The 18,043-nt window shown below is 52.5% G+C and overlaps 1 protein-coding gene across 1 annotated transcript in view; it reads left to right on the forward strand.

Moving 5' to 3' along the window:
- The window catches only part of FBLN2 (fibulin 2), a 70,545-nt gene that overhangs the window by 32,660 nt on the left and 19,842 nt on the right, over positions 1-18,043 (forward strand). The window contains exons 2-7 of the mRNA XM_064274815.1: positions 4,789-4,900; positions 6,680-6,809; positions 7,832-8,012; positions 11,589-11,798; positions 12,457-12,570; positions 13,254-13,355. Of these exons, the coding sequence (XP_064130885.1) occupies positions 4,789-4,900; positions 6,680-6,809; positions 7,832-8,012; positions 11,589-11,798; positions 12,457-12,570; positions 13,254-13,355 (849 nt within the window). The remainder of the gene's footprint in view (positions 1-4,788; positions 4,901-6,679; positions 6,810-7,831; positions 8,013-11,588; positions 11,799-12,456; positions 12,571-13,253; positions 13,356-18,043) is intronic.

The following is an 18,043-nucleotide window of genomic DNA, read 5'->3' on the forward strand; positions in this document are numbered from 1 at the left end:
AAGGTGGCCTGGAGGAGAGGGCCTCAGAGCTGAGCTTGAAGGATGGAGGTGGGGCGGGGAATGGGGCCCTGGATGAAGAGATGAGGGGCACACATCTTGTTGGCTTTGCTTAGCCCTGCCTCCCACATTTTGAACAGTGCCAGACAATGCCACACTTGGCCCCGGCGTAAATTCCCCCTCCTGCTTAGAGTAGGTGGCCCTCCCAGCCTATGGGATCATGGCCCCTAAGTTCCTTTGTCTGAAAAGAAGGGAAGCTGGGGTGGAAAAGGCCAGGAGAGAATGGTGGGAATTCTGCCAAGCATAGGCTGAAACCTGGCATGTGATCAAGACGGGCAGGAAGAGAACACCATTCCCATGGAAGCTGGGCCACCACTCAGGCTGGCAATGGTTAGAGTCACAGAATGGACTTCAGGATCAGCTGTATCAAGTCACTCGTGCTACAGACATGGGGAAACTGAAGCCTGGGGTGGGGAAGGGAAGAGGGGAAATCGGGGCTTGTACTTCTGATCCCCTACCTCATCTGTGAAATAGGAATAGTAACAGTACTCACTCATAATTTATGCTTGTAAGGATTAAAGTGCTTGGACCTGCATCTGGCTCACAGTGCGTTTCAGCTATTACTATTGTCCCGATAGGCACCTATCTCATTTCTTCTGGCTAAGACCCAGCGACCTGTCACACACTCCAGATCTCTGTAAGGCAGTCTTGCAGAGGGCTTAGAAAAACAGAGTTCAGTCCAGTAAAAGAAGGAACGTTCTGAGTGTGAGCTGTGCAAAGAATGGGCAAGCGGCCCGGGTGGAGTGAACTCCTCATCACTGGGAGTATTCCAGAACGTGAGGAGAGTTAACCACGGCCTGGGGCCTCACTCTCAGTCACCACAGAGACTCGTGTTCTGGCTGTGTGGCATCCAGGCAGACGGAGGCTGGGCTCTGCCTGGCACAGAGACCAAGCCCCGGGCCAGGTCTGTCTCTGCCGTGTTACTTTCAGAGAGTGAGTACTGATCCTGCCCTTGGGTGCAGCGGTCCTCAGCTGCCTGGTGTCTCCGTGATTCATTCAACACTTACTCACTGAACACCCACCATGTGCCAGGCATGGTTGATAGATGAGACCCTTACCTTCTTGGAGCTGACATTACAAAGAAGGAAACAGAAAACCCAAAAAGTAAACCTGTAAATAAACAGAAGGATTTCACAGAGTGATAAGTGCTATGAGGAGATTTTAAGAAGTGATGTGATAAGAGAGTAATGGGGCGGGGCTAACTTTAGTTTTGGTGGCTGGGTGTGGTGCCTTTTACCATACAGATATTTCACATTTTGATATAGTCAACTGTGTTAAGGTTTTCCTCTATGATTGCGGACTTTATTTCTGAAGAAGTCTCTCTTTATAAAGTTATTTTCTTCTAGTACTACCTTTATATATATATTTTTAAATCGTCATGAAAATATACATAACAAAACACACCACCTTAACAATTGCTTCATGTACTATTCGGTGACATTGATTACATTCTTCAAGTTGTACAACTGTTCTTGCTATCGCTTTCCAAATTAGATTTGTTTTTAAGGTTCAGCTAATCCATCTGGAATTTATTTTCGTGTATGGTAGGAGGTAGGACTCTTTTTTTTTCCAAACGAATAACCAGTTTCCCAGTATCGTGTATTAAATAGTCCATCCTTTCCCTCCTGAGTTTGAATTATCGTATACTAAATTCCCATACGTACATAGTTCTGTTTCTGAACTCTGTTCTGTTCGATTGGTCTCCTTGTCTCTTTAATTCTTAGAACTTTATAGTATGTTTATATCTAGTAGATAAAGGCCCACCTTCCTTGTTCTTCTTTTAAATACATTTTCTTGGGCACTCTTCAGCATTTCCTTTTTCTAAATGAATTTTAGAATCGGTTTGACAAATCGTGTTGGGATTTTGATTGAGATTACATTAAAGTTATAGATTAAGTATAGAATTGACTTCTTTGAGGTACTGGATATTCTCATCCAGATACATGATATGTATTTCTATTCATGTCTACTATCATATCCACTAAAAACCTGTTGCCGTCAAGTTGATTCCAACCCATAGCAATCCTATAGGACAGAGTAGAACTGCCCATAGGGTTTCTAAGGAGCACCTGGTAGATTCGAACTGCTTATCTTTTGGTTAGCAGCTGAGCTCTTAACCTCTTTGCCACCAGGGCTCCTTATATCCATTAGACAAGTTAAAAACTTTTCTTCATGTAGAAGTGGCATGTTTACTATAGATTTCTAGACTTCTTTGCTTTGAGTAGGATTTTTTTCTACTATCTTTTCTGTTTAATTGTTGCTATTGTATAGGAAAACCACTAGTTTTATTATGTTGATTTTATTTTTGGCCACCATGTTAAATTTATTATTATTATTAATTTCAATACTTGCTAATTTTGATTCCTTTGGATTTTCTAGGAGGATGAAGCTGTAACACCTGAAATAATGACTGTTTTCTAATATTTCTATTGCCCCCTTTTCCATCTTTTATTGCGATTGCTAGTGTCTCTAGGACAGGGCGGGGGGTCGGGGGTGGTGGCTAAACAGTAGCAGTGCCAGTGGGCATTTTTGTCATCTTTCTGACTTCAGTGGGGATGTGTCTCATGTTTACTGTTGAGTGTGATGTTTGCTACTTGTTTCTGGTAGATACCAGTTATCAAGAATTCTTTTCGTTCTTCCTGGTGCCTCAGAACAGCCCTCAGGTTGTTACTGAAGCTTATCTTCTGTGTCTTACAGAAGGGGCGATTGAAACTGAGAACAGTTCAATGACTTGCCAAGTCCACGAACAGAGGAAGCTGAGGGTATTTAGCAGCTCTCTGTTGCTAGAGCCCTGCAGGCCCCTGACACCCCTTGGCTCATCTGACTCTCAGCCCTGCAGAGTTACATGGATTGCGTGATAAATCCTCCTAACCAGGAAGGACGCTGAGTCTGTAGGGAGAAACGACCCACTCATGCTCACATGGCTGTGAAGAATTGCACTGAGGTGTGGACCCAGGCCTGTCTGGCTCCAAAATGTTCCCACTACACCCTGTTGCCCTGAGCATTTATGTGGGTATTCTAGAGGAGCTTCATGTGTTCTTTATTTATGAATGTAATTCATTTCCAGACCTCAGGGGCAAATGTTTGGGTTGGTTATGCTCCTCGTGTCCTGGCACCTTATCACGGCCTTTGCAAGACTTTCTCTATGCATTTTATCCCCTGTAACCCCTTCCCCTATGCCTCTTCCTGGATTCTTGTTCCTATCCCTATCTCCCCGACCCCGAGCCAAGTTTCTGTTTAACCTGTATTTTTGTTTGTTCTTACGTGTCCTTGGAAGAGGTACACTGTTCTTTTGTGCACACTGTTTTTAATTTGCCTGGTGGATCTTGTGTGGTTTCCTTCTCTCCTCAGCGCTGTGTTGCCGCACATTGCGGTGTGCATGTGTCCAGCTTCATGTTGCTGCGTGCACATCTGGTCTGTTGTTTCTGACAGCTGCAGAACCCTCCGTGGAGGGCATCCCCAAATCTCACCCACTCCTTCCCCCAGTAAGGGACACCCAGGCTGCCTCCAGGCTGCCTCCAGACAGCTTCCACAAATAACACAGAAATGGGCACCCTCGTGCCTTTGACTACATGGGCCTGTGGGCCTTTCCCTGGGATCTGCACCCAGGCGGGACCTGTGGGGTCCTCCGTAATGCACGTACTTGACTATGTAAGTCGTGCCAGATCACCCTCCAGACTGGCTGCTCCCTTCTCTGCTCTCACCCCCGGCCCAAACATTCCAGCTGGGCTCAGCATTTATCCCACTATCTAATGTTTTCCAATTTAATTGGTGTAAAGCGATATTTTATTGTTGTGCTAATTTGTCTTTAATTTAATTGGTTTGAATTTTTTTTCTGAAAAGATGAGTTTGAGTACCTTTCTGTATGCCTTTTGGATTTCTTCCATCAGGTGTCAGTTCATATTCTTTGCCTATCGTACTTTGGGATGGATCTTTTTCTTGTTAGTGTTCAGGAGTTTATTGTATTTTCTAAATAGCGATAATTCCTCGTCAGTTTTTAGGCATTCCAGAAGTGTCTCCCAATCTGTCAGCAGTCATGTCCATGGAGTTCTTTGCCATACAGAAAACTTTAATTTTGAAGTAGTCAAACTCATCTGTTTTTTAACCTCCGGTCTATGCCTTTGAGTTTTAAGAAGATCTACCTTCCCCTGATATTCCTGCCTGTCACTAGTCACAAATATATTCCCGTTAGCTTTCCCAGTGAGTTTTAAACCTCCCTCATTATTATTATTGTTGTGTGTTCTTATCTCTTGCCCCGTCTCAGTGAGTCCCTAGACGCAGAGCCTGAGATGGGGATTCTTGTGTGTGTGTTCATTTGGGAAGTCCTGTCAGGGTGGAGCAGGGGAGGAGCTGGACGAAGCTGGGTCAGCCTCACTCAGTCCAGCCTCAGCCTGAGCCCACGGGGAGCTCTGGAGTGTGATAGCACTTTGAGACAAGTGGCTAGGCTTCAGCACCCCCATGTGAATCACCTACTGACTGTACTCCCCGCCTGGCCACCCCCCATGGGTGGACTGGGCCCCCCAGGCGATTTTCTAAAGAGGGCTACAGTTATGAGCTGTAAGCAGCCAAGGTGCATGGCAAGGGGGGAGGGAGAGAGAGCGGGGTAAGTCCCTGCCCAGTAAAGGAGACCTGGATGGGCCCCAGCAGTATCTCCTGCACTCAGTGACAGTAGACTCCTTGAAACCACACCCTGTTCAGGGTGGTGACTCTGTCCTGTATTGTCACCCCCAGTCTCCACCAAGGACCTGATTGAGACATGCTGTGCAGCTGGGCAGCAGTGGGCCATCGATAATGACGAATGCATGGACATCCCTGAGAGTGGCGCGGAGGGTGATGTCTGCAGGTAGGTGGGACCCTCCAGATCCCTGCTGGCCTTGGACTTCAGCCCCTGCTGTGCCTCCCTCCAGGAGCAAAAGGGAACTTGGATGTGGCTGCTGTGGGTCATCTGGCTAGCCGAAGACTGAGCCCAAAAATAAACGAACCACATGAGTTAGTAGCCAGCCTACCGGGCACTATCACAGGGGGGTACAGTTTAGAGCAAGGTTGAAAGGGGACTGTTCCTGCCTAGGAACACTTCGGTACTTCTCCCACCACACTCTGTGGTTGCTGCTGTGCAGGTGCTTGGCCCATGCTGGCTTCCTTTCCTTAGCTTTGAGCCGAAGGTCCTCTGCCCTTTCTCCACGTTTCGCCTGGACCTCCAAAAGGCAGACCTCCTACCGCCCTGCTCTGTTGCCTGTGCTGAGTATCCCTCTGGCTCTGAAGTTGTCAGCAAAGCCATCATTTATACGCATGGCCTCTGCCTGCTAGATCCCAGAGAAGAGCTTGTCAGCCATGTACCCTCTTTTCTCCAGGGACACCATCTTTCCAACCTACTTATATTACCAGACCAGGAAGACGGGGTTCCAAGAGGTGACATGATTGACCCAAACCCAAATAGCTAATTAGTTGGCAGCATGGCCAGGACTAGATCCCATGTTTCCTAACTTCCAGCCCACTCTGCCTTCTTTAGAAAAAGTTTTAATTCTGACTTGTCCCTTTCCTCTATCTTCTGCTGTCCCATAATTTGAGGCTACTTGGTGGCGAAAGCATGCACCATCCAGACCGCTGGGGCTTTGATCTAAGCAGCTGTCTCTGTTTCCTAGTAACAAACTACCTCAAGCTGGGTGGCTAACAACGATAGAAATTTATTCTCTCACAGTTTTGGAGGCCAGAAGTTTGAATTCAGGGTGGCAGCGGGGCCATATTCTCTCTGAAGCCCTAGGGGAAGATCCTTCTTTGTCTCTCTCTCCCAACTTCTGGTAGCCCAGGTATTTCTTGGCTTGTGGCTGCATCACTCCAATCTCTGTTTCTGTTGTCACAGAGCACTCTCCCCTCTGTCTGTCGATCTCTGTGTCTCTTCTTTTTTGTAAGGACATCAGTCATATTGATTAGAGCCCTCATGTTAACTAGGTACCAGGGTTGAGTACTTGAACACCATTTTTTTTTTTTGGTGGGAGGGGGCACAATTCAACCCAAAACAGCAGCCCTGTTGCACGCATGCATCCCTCCTGTGATGAGAAGCTCACCCCTTCATGGACACTGGTTCCATCCCTGCACAGCCCTCGCTGGGAGCTGCTTTTCCTCAGTGGGGCTGAAACGGGCTTCCTGGGACCCTCCCCTGCCTTGGGGTCCTGGTTCTGACTCCTGAGGCCCAGGGCAGCTCCACAGAGACTGGGAGGCAGGGGCCAGGGCCCTGGAGGTTGTGCTGCCCCAGCCCTTTTTGGGGTTGATTTTCCATGTCCTTCTTAGCCCTGTGGGGGGCTCTGTGCCAACCTTTCTTCCTCACTGATTATGGTCACACTGTACTGTGTCCGACAGGACTCAAGCCCGAGTCTTCTTTGCTGAGCTGAGACATGAAACCCACCTGGCTCGGCAGGATTTGCCGGCTTCTGCCAATGCCCCACCCACCAGCACTGGTGACTACTCACTGTGTAACCTTGGGGAGGGGACTTCCTTTCTTGGAGCCTCAGCTTCCTCTCTGTGCAGTGGAGCCTGTAGCCCCCCTGGAGCAGGTCACTGGGGGTATGCTGGTGTCCTGTGCAGGTGGGCACTCGCGTGGGGCTGAGCACACCCTCTGTTGCAGGACAGCTCAGAAGCACTGCTGCATCTCCTACTTAAAGGAGAAGACCTGCATGGCTGGTGTCCTGGGGGCCAAGGAGGGCGAGGCCTGTGGGGCTGAGGACAACGACACCTGTGGCATCTCCCTGTATAAGGCAAGCTGGACCCGGGTGTTCATAGCCTGAGATGGGGGAGCAAGGCTGGGCTGGACCTGAAGGCCCTTGAGGGCCGAGGGCTTGGACTACTCAGTGGAAGTAATGCTCACACCAGGTGGTGAGGGGAGGACTCATCATCTGCGTAGAAAATTCCATCAATTGTTAATTACTGATCAGTTAATTCAAGAAGTATTCATTGAGTACCAGTGTGTGCCAGGCCCTGTTCTAGGCTTTGGGGATGCAGCAGTGCATACGACAATATCAATTGCAAAGACAGTGGACACAGAGAATAGTGAATAATTGGGCTCTTAATTGCAATCAATCTACCACAGTAATTTAAACAAAGGATTTATTTTTGGAACTAGGCAGTCTGGGGTGGGGTGAATCTAAATGACATTTTCAGGGACCTGAACTTCTTTTATTTTTCTTCTCAGTCGTGTTTAGCTTGTAGCTTCTGTCTTCAAAGTTACTTCATGGTCCATTATGGCTGCTGGAGCTCCAGCCATCACATAAGTGTTCCTGAGGAAGAGGGAGTGCAGGAGGGATATACCTACAGGTTGAGTCAGCCCCAGTTAAAAAGCTGTTCTGAAAGCTCTACCCATTGACTTCCATATCTAACTGCCAGGGACACTGGCAAATGCTGTCTTTTAGCTGACCTGGATAGAATTGGGGTGCTGTTAGTAAAGATGAGGGGATAATGGATATAGCTGGGGAGTAATTTGTAGGTTTTCCTCAGGAGGCTCTTTATTATTGCAGAAAAAACTTGTTAGCCCTTTTCTGTGCTAGCCCTAGTTGGGAACTGGGATGTGAAGACACAGGCAGAAGAGACAAGACACAGATTAATTCCATCCCACTTACCAGCCTGTCCCCTGAGCTTGGCCCTAGGCTATACCTGGGGACCCTGAGTGATCACACAGGCTCATAGGCCATTGAGAAGACAGGCAGGAGGGCTCCGAGGGTCCAGTGTGACCAGATACCAGGAAGTGGTGAGTGGGTAGTAATGGCTGAACCTCTCCCTCCAGCAATGCTGTGACTGCTGTGGCTTGGGACTTCGCGTACAGGGCGAGGGCCAGTTGTGCCAGTCCAACCCCAACCTGGGCTACCCCTGCAACCACGTCATGCTCTCCTGCTGTGAGGGCGAAGAACCCCTCATCGTGCCTGAGGTCCGCAGGCCTCCAGAGCCCGCAGCCATACCACAGAGAGGTACGTGCTGCCCCCTGGGCCAGGGAGTACAGGCAGTTGGATGAGGGGGGCAGAACTGTTAGGGCTTTCAGCCAAGGCTGGGTGCCCTCTGGCCTTCCGTGGGAGCCTGGCTCCGCTGTCATCTGTGGCTTGAGATACAAGTTCCCTTCTAGATAGGGTTCTTCTTTGGCCTCTGACTGTGGACTCTCCTGTTATTTCTGAGATGGTGATCTTTCAATTTTCTATTCACCAATCCACCCATCTAACCACTAATTACCTACCACCCATCACCCTTCTACTTTCCACTATCCACTCACCCACTCTCTGATCACTTTTTCTACCTACACACCCATACATCTTCCTTTTCATCCATTTATCTGTCCATATAACCATCTTCCTTCCCCCGTTCATCCCCCATCCGCTCATCTATCTGTTCACCCACCTATCCATCCACCTACACCTACCCTCCCATTTATTCATCTACCTACAGGTCCATACATCTTCCTCATCATCAGTCCACGGAGTCACCAATCCATCCTTTTACCCATCCATCCATCTCATCCGTCTTCCACTTGTCCCCCTACCCATCCATCCATTCAGTTTCCCATTCAGCTCCTCATCCCCTCATCTCTTCATCTCACCCACCCACCCATCCGCCCGCCTGTCCACCTGTCCACCCACCCATCCATCCACCCGTCCATTCCTCCCTCCTTCCCTCCCTCCATCCTTCATCTATATCTGCTCATGTGTTCACCCTCCAGCCAGCCAGCAAGCCTTTCAGTCACCCATTCCATCACTTACCCTTGCTTCCTCCATCCCTCTCACCTATGCTATTCCTGTGTCCCCAGCGCACAATACATAATCAGGCCCAGAGAACGCACTAATGTTTTCCCCACTTGCCTAATCAGCCCCTTCAGGCCAGAATTGTCTTGTAGCTCTGCATTCTCAGTGCTGGGCCTTGTGCTTAGTCCAGAATAGACACTAACAAATGATTGAATGAACGGATAATGGGTTTATTTGTTAGCCACTCCTTCACCACCCGTAGAGCCCTTTGAGGGCTACCAAGCCTGTGCCCTTCAGTCCTGTGCCCTGCCAGAGCCCATCCCTGAGCAGCTCTAGGCAGTATGTGCAGGAGCCTAGAGTCCTAGTGAGCCTCCAGGTGCCCATGTGAGCTGGAGCCTGTGTTTGTGCCTGGCCTAGAGTCAGCGTCCCTGGTGGCTCCTCTCTCCCCACCTTCCCTGTGCTTGTGGTCACTGTCCAGCTGTCATGTCCAGCCTCTGTCATGCTAGCCAGACTGCCAGGGCTGTCTTCTGGACTTGTGGCCCTTAGCCTTCTTTCTACCTGTGGGGTTGGGGCCTGTGGGAGCCTGACCAGGGTGTCCCAGCAAGTCAGCAGGCATCCTTGCTGCAGCCGGCCTTGCAGCCATGGGCTGGGTGCTGTTAAAGTCCTGGATGGCTTCCTTTGCAGTGTCCACATGTTCAACCTTGACTGACCAGGGAGGTTCTGGAACCACCAGCCTTTTTTTCCTCCATCCCTGTGGACCATCTGGGGCCCCCGTGGGCATATCCTGGGCCCTTCCTGGGTTGGGAATTAAAACTGTAGAGGCAGTCCTAGTACTGAGGTTGAACTCATGGCTTCTGGTGTCAGGCCAACCTAGAAGCAATCCCAGGCCCACTGCTTAACCTTGGGCAAGTTGTGCCCCTGCTCTGAGCCTAGTTATTGCCTCTGTCTGATGGGATGCTGCTATACCTTGTCATCTGTCCGAGAATAAATGATGTGATGCTTGTCAGGAGCTGAAGACAGTGCCTGGCAGATTGTTGGCATGCGAAGAAGCCCCGCCATTGTTACTGTCATGTTTCAGCGGGCCAGAGGGGTAAGCAGAGGCCCAGAGAGGGCCAAGGCCTTGCCCTAGCCACATTGCCAGTCTTGCCACAGCCAGGACTGGATGCCTTGGCTCTGACAACTCCCACTCCTGCCCCTGGGCTTCCTGCTGCCCTGGACTTGACCCCGACCCCAGTCAGCCCTGGCCGGAATCAATCCCAATCTCTGTCACTATGATGCAGCATGTTGGGACTCTGTACATGGGAGTGAGATGCTCATTGTTCACAGGCTGCAGGGTTGAGGGGCTCCTAGGAGAGAGGCTCACCCCTCAGGGTACAGTGTTTCCTGGATGTTGTGGTAGGCCCAGCAGGGTGGGGCAGGGGCAGGCCTGTGGAGGTTGGACCAGGCCATCAGGGTGAACTAACCAAGACAGAGGGACCAGGCAGCCTCTCCTGGCCAACACAGGATTGGAGGCTAAGTCCACTTGCTGGGGTTGGCTCTGAAAGGACTGTTGGAGTACTGGTGTGAAGGCCAGGTGAGGACCTAGAAGAGTGGTTCAAGATGAAGTTAGGGAGGAACTCTCAAGAGGGTGTGTAGCAGGTGGGCACCAGGGCCGGCAGGGTCCAGAACCAGAGACATGTGCTGCTGTCCTCCTGTAAAAAGCTGGTAGGTGACCTGGGCCTCATTGGATGCAGGCAGCGGCATCCGACAGACCTGGGTTTATTTGAGTCCTGCTCAGATGACCTTGTACAGATCACTTTGCTCCTCCAAGCCTCGGTTTCCCCTCTCTGGGCCATTGTGAGGATTATGCTCGTGAGGATGATCTGAGCCTGAACCCTAGGGTTGCTGTTCAGCCCTCAGCTGGGCCAAGGAGCTCCGGACCCACATCTGTCTGCTGCCCGCCTGTGATGCTGGGTCTCGACACGGGTGGATGCCGGCCACTACGGCCCTGCCTGCAGGCTCCAGGCCAGGGCTGAGTGGGCTGGAGCTTAACGTAAACACTCTCAATATGAAACACGTTCCTCAGATGTGACTTCATGCAACAGCTTGCTCAGGTCTCTGCCCAGGGGTCTGGTGGGGAGGGCTGAGGTGCCAGGCCAATGCAGAGCCTTAGAGGGGCCATGGGCGTTCACCTAAAGTCCTGACCCCATGTCTTTCCCATGGCTGTAATATGAAGAGCTTCCCAAAGCGGCTCAGTCCCAGGCCATCTCTCCTTATCTCACCTGCTCCTCACTACAACCCCAGGTGGCGGGATTCAACCTAGAGCACAGAGGCACAGAAACTGAGAGCTGCTCAGGTGACAGTGAGGGAAGGCCTGAGTCAGGGTCAAGGCCTTACCTGCTGGAATCCAGATTTGGGGGGCCCTTCTTGATAGGGAATGTCCTCCCTGATGTCACTCAGGTGCAGGTGCTTCCCAAGGGCTGTTCTGAGCCTGGCCCGTAACGTTGCAGGAGGTTTAAGATGCTGAAGGTTGGATCCTGGCTCTGATGGGTTTGCTCTCATTGCTGGAGTTTTCTCATTCATTCATGTGTTCATTTGTTCGTACATTCCTTCATTTATCCATCCACCTACCTACTCACCCATCCACCCGTCTGTCCATCTGTCCATACATCCGCCTGTCCTTCTGTCCATCTCACTAACCCTTACCCACATTGTCTCTGCTGGGCACACAGAAGGTTCTAATGAGGACCTGTACTGATTTTGGGGTGGTCCATGGTCTTGGCTACCAGCTCAGGCTGACCTGTTCCTACGTCATGAGTGCTGACCCCACCCCAGTTTCAGAGGCAGAGGTGGGGGCCCGGGAGGCCCTGTCACTGGGCACGGAGGCCGAGTTGCCCAACAGCCTGCCGGGCGATGACCAGGATGAGTGCCTGCTCCTCCCGGGGGAGCTGTGCCAGCACCTCTGCATCAACACCGTGGGCTCCTACACCTGTGCCTGCTTCCCTGGCTTCTCACTGCAGGACGATGGCCGCACCTGCCGTCCAGGTACAGGCCCACCCACCTGGTTTCCTGGGCAGCTGGGGCAAGGAGGGTCGGGGGCTGTCTTGCCAGTGGAGCACAGCATTCCTGGGAGAACAGCAACAGCAGGGTCAAGACAAGAAGGAGGACTGCAGGACACTTCACCCTTGCCATCTGACATGGTGAAATTGTAGAAGCCAGTGCCCCCAGCTGTGAGGATGGGGGAGGTCCTGCAGACAGAGACCTCAGCCCCCACCCTGGATTCGAGCTCAGGGATGGGACCCCAGAGGGCCTCAGAGCTAAACCCAGGCTGTGTCCCCAGCATTGGGCCTGTGGGGTCAGTACCAACAGGAGCCTGAGTCCTGCCCCAGCCCCTGGTCCCAAAGGGCTGTCTCCCTGCCGAATGTCTAGAAACTCTCCTCCCTTCCCCTTTCTTCTTCCTTGCCTCCTTCCTCCTGATGTTATGGAGGCCTCCTCCTCACTTAGCCCTGAATAGCTATGAGGTGTTTCCTGGCCTGAGGCACATTTCGGAACCTCAGTTTCTCGTGTAGAATGGGGAGGATTAAGTGAAGTGATCTCTATCGAGTGCCCAGGGCTTGAGCAGGGCTTCATGCATTAGTGCCTGAGCCTGATGAAGAGATGAGACATTCCCTTCTCCACTCTTCTGTCTGTCTGCCTGTCACAGATCGTGACCCCCCAAAGCCGGAGGCTGCGCCAGAGTCTGCACCAAGGCCACCATCATCCCCAGCAGCCCCCAACGTGATCCCACTACCTGTACCACAACCCAACACCTGCAAAGGTAAGCAGAGGGGATGGTATTCCCCAATAGGGACTTAGGTGGTCTGGGCTGCTGGCAGGTGGGAGCTCTTGGGCCTGGGAGGGTGCAAGATGGCCTCCTGCCAAAGTTGGGTGCTTCTGCTTTGGGGGCTGGTTGGGCTTGACCATCTGAGGCTGGGTGAGGAGCCACCTGTGGCAGGGGCTCAGTGCAGACTGACGTGTGCTCTAGTCCGGTGCTTGTCCTTCCTGAACGAGGGCCCCTGCTTCTCAGGTACTGTAAGGGTGAGACAGTACAAGCTGTGCTTGCAGGACTGAGGGAAATGCATTCAGGAATGCACAGAAAGTTCTCTTGTTGCTCTACTCCCTCATTCCGTTTCCCTCCTTCTTTCCCCTCATCTCTGCTTGCTTTCTCTTCCTCCTCTGTCTTCTCTCTTCCGTCTCCTCCTCACTGTCTTTATTGTAACTCGAGGGAGAGGTTTGGGATCTGAGTCGTGGGGTCCTCTAGGGAGAGTCAAGAGCATTGTCACAGACCTGGATGAGGCCTGGCACATGGGCTCCACAGCAAGTTGTCAAAAGGAGCATCTCCACTCGCTGGGCCTCTGTGCCTGCCTCTGACCCACGGCTGACGGCTGTAGCTGGGGTGATGAGCAGTGCGGGCAAGGCCACAGCCTGGAGCTCTTTGATTCCTGTGCCGCTTCCTTCCAGACAACGGGCCCTGCAAGCAGGTGTGCAGCATCGTTGGGGACACAGCCATGTGCTCCTGCTTTCCTGGCTACGCCATCATGGCCGATGGTGTGTCCTGTGAAGGTGAGTGCCCTGGGGTCACCTTCTGCCTGTGAGCCTGAGTTGGCCTAGGGTGGGAGTGCTGAGTGAGGATGGGGTGGTGGAGGTCTAGCACTTACTTGCCGTGTTAGTTAGGAAACAGGTTTGGCTTCTGCCATGAGAGCACCAGGTCTAGCAGCTTGAACAGGACAGCAGTAACTTCCCACCCAGGTGACCTGGCAGAGGTGTGTGGGCAGTGCAGGGGGGTGTCCAGGATCTAGGTTCCCTGTACATGGCTGTGCTGCCAATTCCTAGAACAGTGGTCTCAGACTTCACAGGTGTCAGAGTCACGTGAGACCTCCTTAGAAATGCAGGTTCCTAAGCCACACCCCAGAAGTTCTGATTCAGGAGGTCTGGTGGGCGGGGCCCAGGAGTCTGCATCTCTGATAGGATCCCAGATGTTGCTAATGCTGTGAGTTCACGGCCCATTCTCTAACTAGCCCTTTCCTTGAGTGTCACCCCATCTGCATGGTCAAAGTTGGTTTGCAACCACTTGTCCATGTTCCAGCTGTGGGTGGGGAAAGAGAAGGAGGGAAGCTCTGTTACTTGAGCTGCAGGACCCTGAAGTGGTGTTCATTACCGCATTTGCACCTGACTGGGAGTGGAGGGTGGCTGGGGGAGAAGATCATCTAGCCAGATGGCATGTGCTTGTCCCTTACTAAAATGAGGAAGGTGAAGATGGAATTGGTAACGATGAGTTGCCTCTCCCACTCGGGCCCTGGAGAGGTTTGAGAAGCACACCCCTTCTACCTGGTGACCTGCCCAGGAGCTGGGGAGTGGGTATGGTCTGGTCTTGGTGGCACCCATAGGCTGGGACCTCCCTGCTGTAAGATATGGCCTTGGGTTGATACCAGCACTCAGCAGCGTTGGTTCCCACAGAGAATGATGCCTCAAGGACCAGCCTAAGAGGAACTTTACTCCTCATGTCTAGGGGCTGAGCAGGCACAGAGGGTCCAGGGAAGGCTTTGGGTCAGCCCAGGAGATGTGACCCCGCTGCATATCCACAGCTAAGCAGGGCAAGTCTGTCCCGAAAAACACTCATCTCCTGCCAGTAGCCAATATCTTGTGTCAGCCACTTGACTGAGACTGGTGTTCTGATATGGATAAACACCCTCCTTGTACCCACAGAGGTGGGAAACTTGCCCAGGGGCATGCAGCGTGGTGGCGACCTAGCTGTCCTTTCTCTCAGATGGCATGGGGGCAGAGCTTAGGCCCAGGTTGTGCTGTGCCCTCTGGGCTTTGTCCCCCATTTCTTGGGGCCTGTCTACCAGAAGGTTGCCCTGAAGCTATGAGTTCTTCTCACCGGACCCAGCCAAGCAGTGGTCCTCAGTGGGCATGGCCCTTTCAAGGCATGGGGCCCTGGGCTTGGCACAGCCCTTTTCCTGCTGGCTGTGCGGCTGGCCTGTGCCCATGCTTCCCCAGGCCTCCATTTTCTCCTTGAGGGGCCACTTGCAAGAAAAATGGCGGTGTCCACGCCGGAGGCTACAGACTGGCATTCTGAGGACACAGTCTGGCCTGCAGAGGAGTCCTGCTTCGTCTGCCAGATATAAAATATTCAAATGCATTGCCAACCCTGAAAAGCTCAAAAACTTTTTTTGTAATTCCAGATTCTAGATTTCCCTTGAAACTTTACAAAATCTGGCCCCGGGGACCCACATGCCGGTCCTCCTTTGGACAGAGCCCAGACTCCGCAGCTTCTCTTCCCCTTTCTGTCGCTAGCCTGGCCCCCGAAGCACTTGAGTTTGCATCCCTCCACTGCCTGGTTTCTTTCGCTGCCCATGGAGGTGGGGTGTGTCTGGAGACTGGGTAGGGGACTGCCTCTGGTCCTGTCTGGCTGCGTGGCATTGGGCAGGTTGTCTACCCTCTCTGAGTCCCTCCTCGCCACCTACCCAGTGTGAGCAGTGCGTCGAAGCTCCGAGATCTCTTGACTCTACAAACTCAGACTTGGTTCCAAGGCCCAGCTCTCCTGATGATGGGCTGGGAGACCCTGGCAGGGCCCTCTCCCTCTCCAGGCCTCGGTTTCCCTACCTGTTACTGGATGCTCCGTGGCAGGCCACGCCCCTCTAACGGCCCTTCTGTTTTTCCTTCTGTGGCTGATGCTAGACCAAGACGAGTGCCTGCTGGGTGCTCACGATTGTAGCCGGCAGCAGTTCTGTGTGAACACCCTGGGATCCTTCTACTGTGTCAACCACACAGTGCTGTGTGCGGAGGGCTTTATCCTCAATGCGCACAGGAAGTGCGTGGGTAAGCGAGAGCGCCTGCCTGCTGCCCACCATCACGGCCCTCTGCTCTGCACCGTGCAAGCCATGCCACTCTGTAGCCACATGCTAAAGGGCCTGGCCCTTTGCATATGAGCTCTCAGCACAGCGACATCCCTGCGTTCCGTGTCATGTCTTCCATGTCCTGGTGTCCTTTCCCGCTTGTGCCTCGGCTCTCCTGGAGACTGCTTTCCCCAGGAACGTGCCTGGAACCAGACAGCTCAGCTGGATGTGTGGCCTGGCTGGGCCCTTGACCCTGGCTGGGCCGCAGTAAATGAGGGGTCAGGCTATTGCGCAGCAGGATAGTATATGTGACGCCTGGGCTCCACAGTTGGGCTCCGCCCCTTAGTAGCTCTGTGGCTTTGGGCAGATGGTTTCGTCATCTGTAAGTGGGGGCAAAGATCCCCTGTTTGGATGTGATTCTGAGGTTATGTGGTGTGTGTGCAGTGAGCAAGGCATCTGGGACTCAGTGAGCATGTTATGTCAGCCGCTCAGATTACCTAGATGCATCCAGAGCCAGAGGCGAGTGGACAGATGCTAGGGTCCGACAGGCCTGCCTGTGTACTCCAGGTTGGTGTCTCTTTGCTGTGTGACCTTGAGAAGTTGGCTCTTCTCTCTGAGTCTCCATTTTTTTCCCCTCTCATGGGGGGTGATGCTGCTGGCCAGGCCGTGAGGCCCAAGAGGCCTGGGTGAGGCTCGTGTCAGCTTCCAACCTGGGCCTGGCTTGGTCAGGACTCGGTAAGGATTCCCCCTCCCATCTGTTGACACTTGTGTGCCTGGAGGACTGTGGGCCTGAGGAGCAGGGACTTGAACTTCCTACATGGCTGGGCGGGTGTGATGTTTACAGAGGAAACATAAGCCCTGTCCTCTGTCCTCCTAGAGTTCCAGGTCCCGAAGAGATAGACCCAAAGTAGCAGGGACTCGGGGCAGACTGTGGTCATCGCTATAGCAGAGACACAGGCAAAGGGAGAGTAATTCCAGCTGTGGAATCGGACATGCCTCCTGGAGAAGGTAGCATTTGCACCAGTCTCCAAGGATAGACAGACTTGGGCAGTGGGAAGGACACCAGGATGGCAGGAACAGCTTGAGCAAGGGTTTGGAGGTGGGGGCAGGGCAGGGTGGGTTCAGGGCATGCTGGCTGGGGCCCCGGGCCTCTCCTCTGCTTGTGGACTATGCCCAGCCTGAATGTGTCCTCTGCTCGCCCTCTGCCGCAGGGCAGACGGGCCCATAGCACTGGCTACACACATGTTTGCCCTTGGCCTCTGGCCACTAGCACAACATGTGCCCTCCCCATCTGCTTGCAGGACTGGGCAGCCTCCTTCTGTTTGAAGCATACCTGTGTGTGTGTCTGGGAAGGCTGAACCACTGCCTAGGACATGCTTCCCTCTTGCCATGTCAAGGGGATGCTTCCCTTTGCTTCTTGAGGTCCCCATCTCCCCAACTTGCCTTCCTCATGTTGAAAGGGGTCCCTGGGCACCTGGTAAATGGATTCTGCATTCAAAGAGCCAAGGTACATTCCATTCAGCAAAATTTATTAGCCCTCAGTCCCATCCCCTCAGTTCTCTCCTTCTGTTCATCCTGCACAAATTTTCAGTGCGTCCATTGTCATGCTCACTTATCACCCATTAGAACCTGCTCCTCATTCCCTCCGTCACTTCTTCATCCACAAGCATCTGTTGGTGTCTGCGGTTCATTTGTTCACTCCACATGTTTGTCAACCAGATGGAGAGGCTGGTGCACTGCTGAAGCCTCTCTGTGTCCTGGCTTGGTCACTTTCTAGTTGTAAGACCTTAAACAAGTCAGTTAACCACTCTGAGCTTCAGTTTCCATATCTGTGAAATAGGATGGTGATAGCTCTCACCTCAGAGGGTCATTGTGAAGATTAAATGAATTAATCCATGTAAAGTACTTGCTGGTGTTTGGCATCTCTATGATTCAACAAATGTGTGATACTGAGGCAGTCTGCAGAGGGAGTGAGCTCCCCATCACTAGAGGTGTGTAAGCTGAAGTGGGTCAGTATTGAGTGGGGCTGAATGGAGAGGTCCTCTAACAGATGTGTGACCACTGCTGGGGACTCCCTGGGGCTTTGCCATTTGCCTTTTGTGCCCTGCACTTTGAGGACTGTCCTGGCCCCTGGGAAACCATGCAGATGGGCTGGCCTGTGAGGGGATGGAGGGTAGCAGCCCTAGTTGGTCCAGAGCCTGGGTGATGGGGAAGGGCACGCCCCCAGTGGGGGCTCTGGGCCTGGTACTCTGGGTTCTACTCTTGCTGCTACCACATGGAAGACCTCATTTCCTCATATGTAATTTGGAGCTGCCCACTCCTTCATGAGCCTCAGCTAATGGCGGCACTGTAATTTATCCTTGTGGTTCTTCCCACGGCATTTCTGGGACCCTGGGAGTGTCTCCTTATTAA

This window comes from Loxodonta africana, chromosome 22, assembly GCF_030014295.1.
Source record: "Loxodonta africana isolate mLoxAfr1 chromosome 22, mLoxAfr1.hap2, whole genome shotgun sequence".
NCBI classification, from domain to species: domain Eukaryota; kingdom Metazoa; phylum Chordata; class Mammalia; order Proboscidea; family Elephantidae; genus Loxodonta; species Loxodonta africana.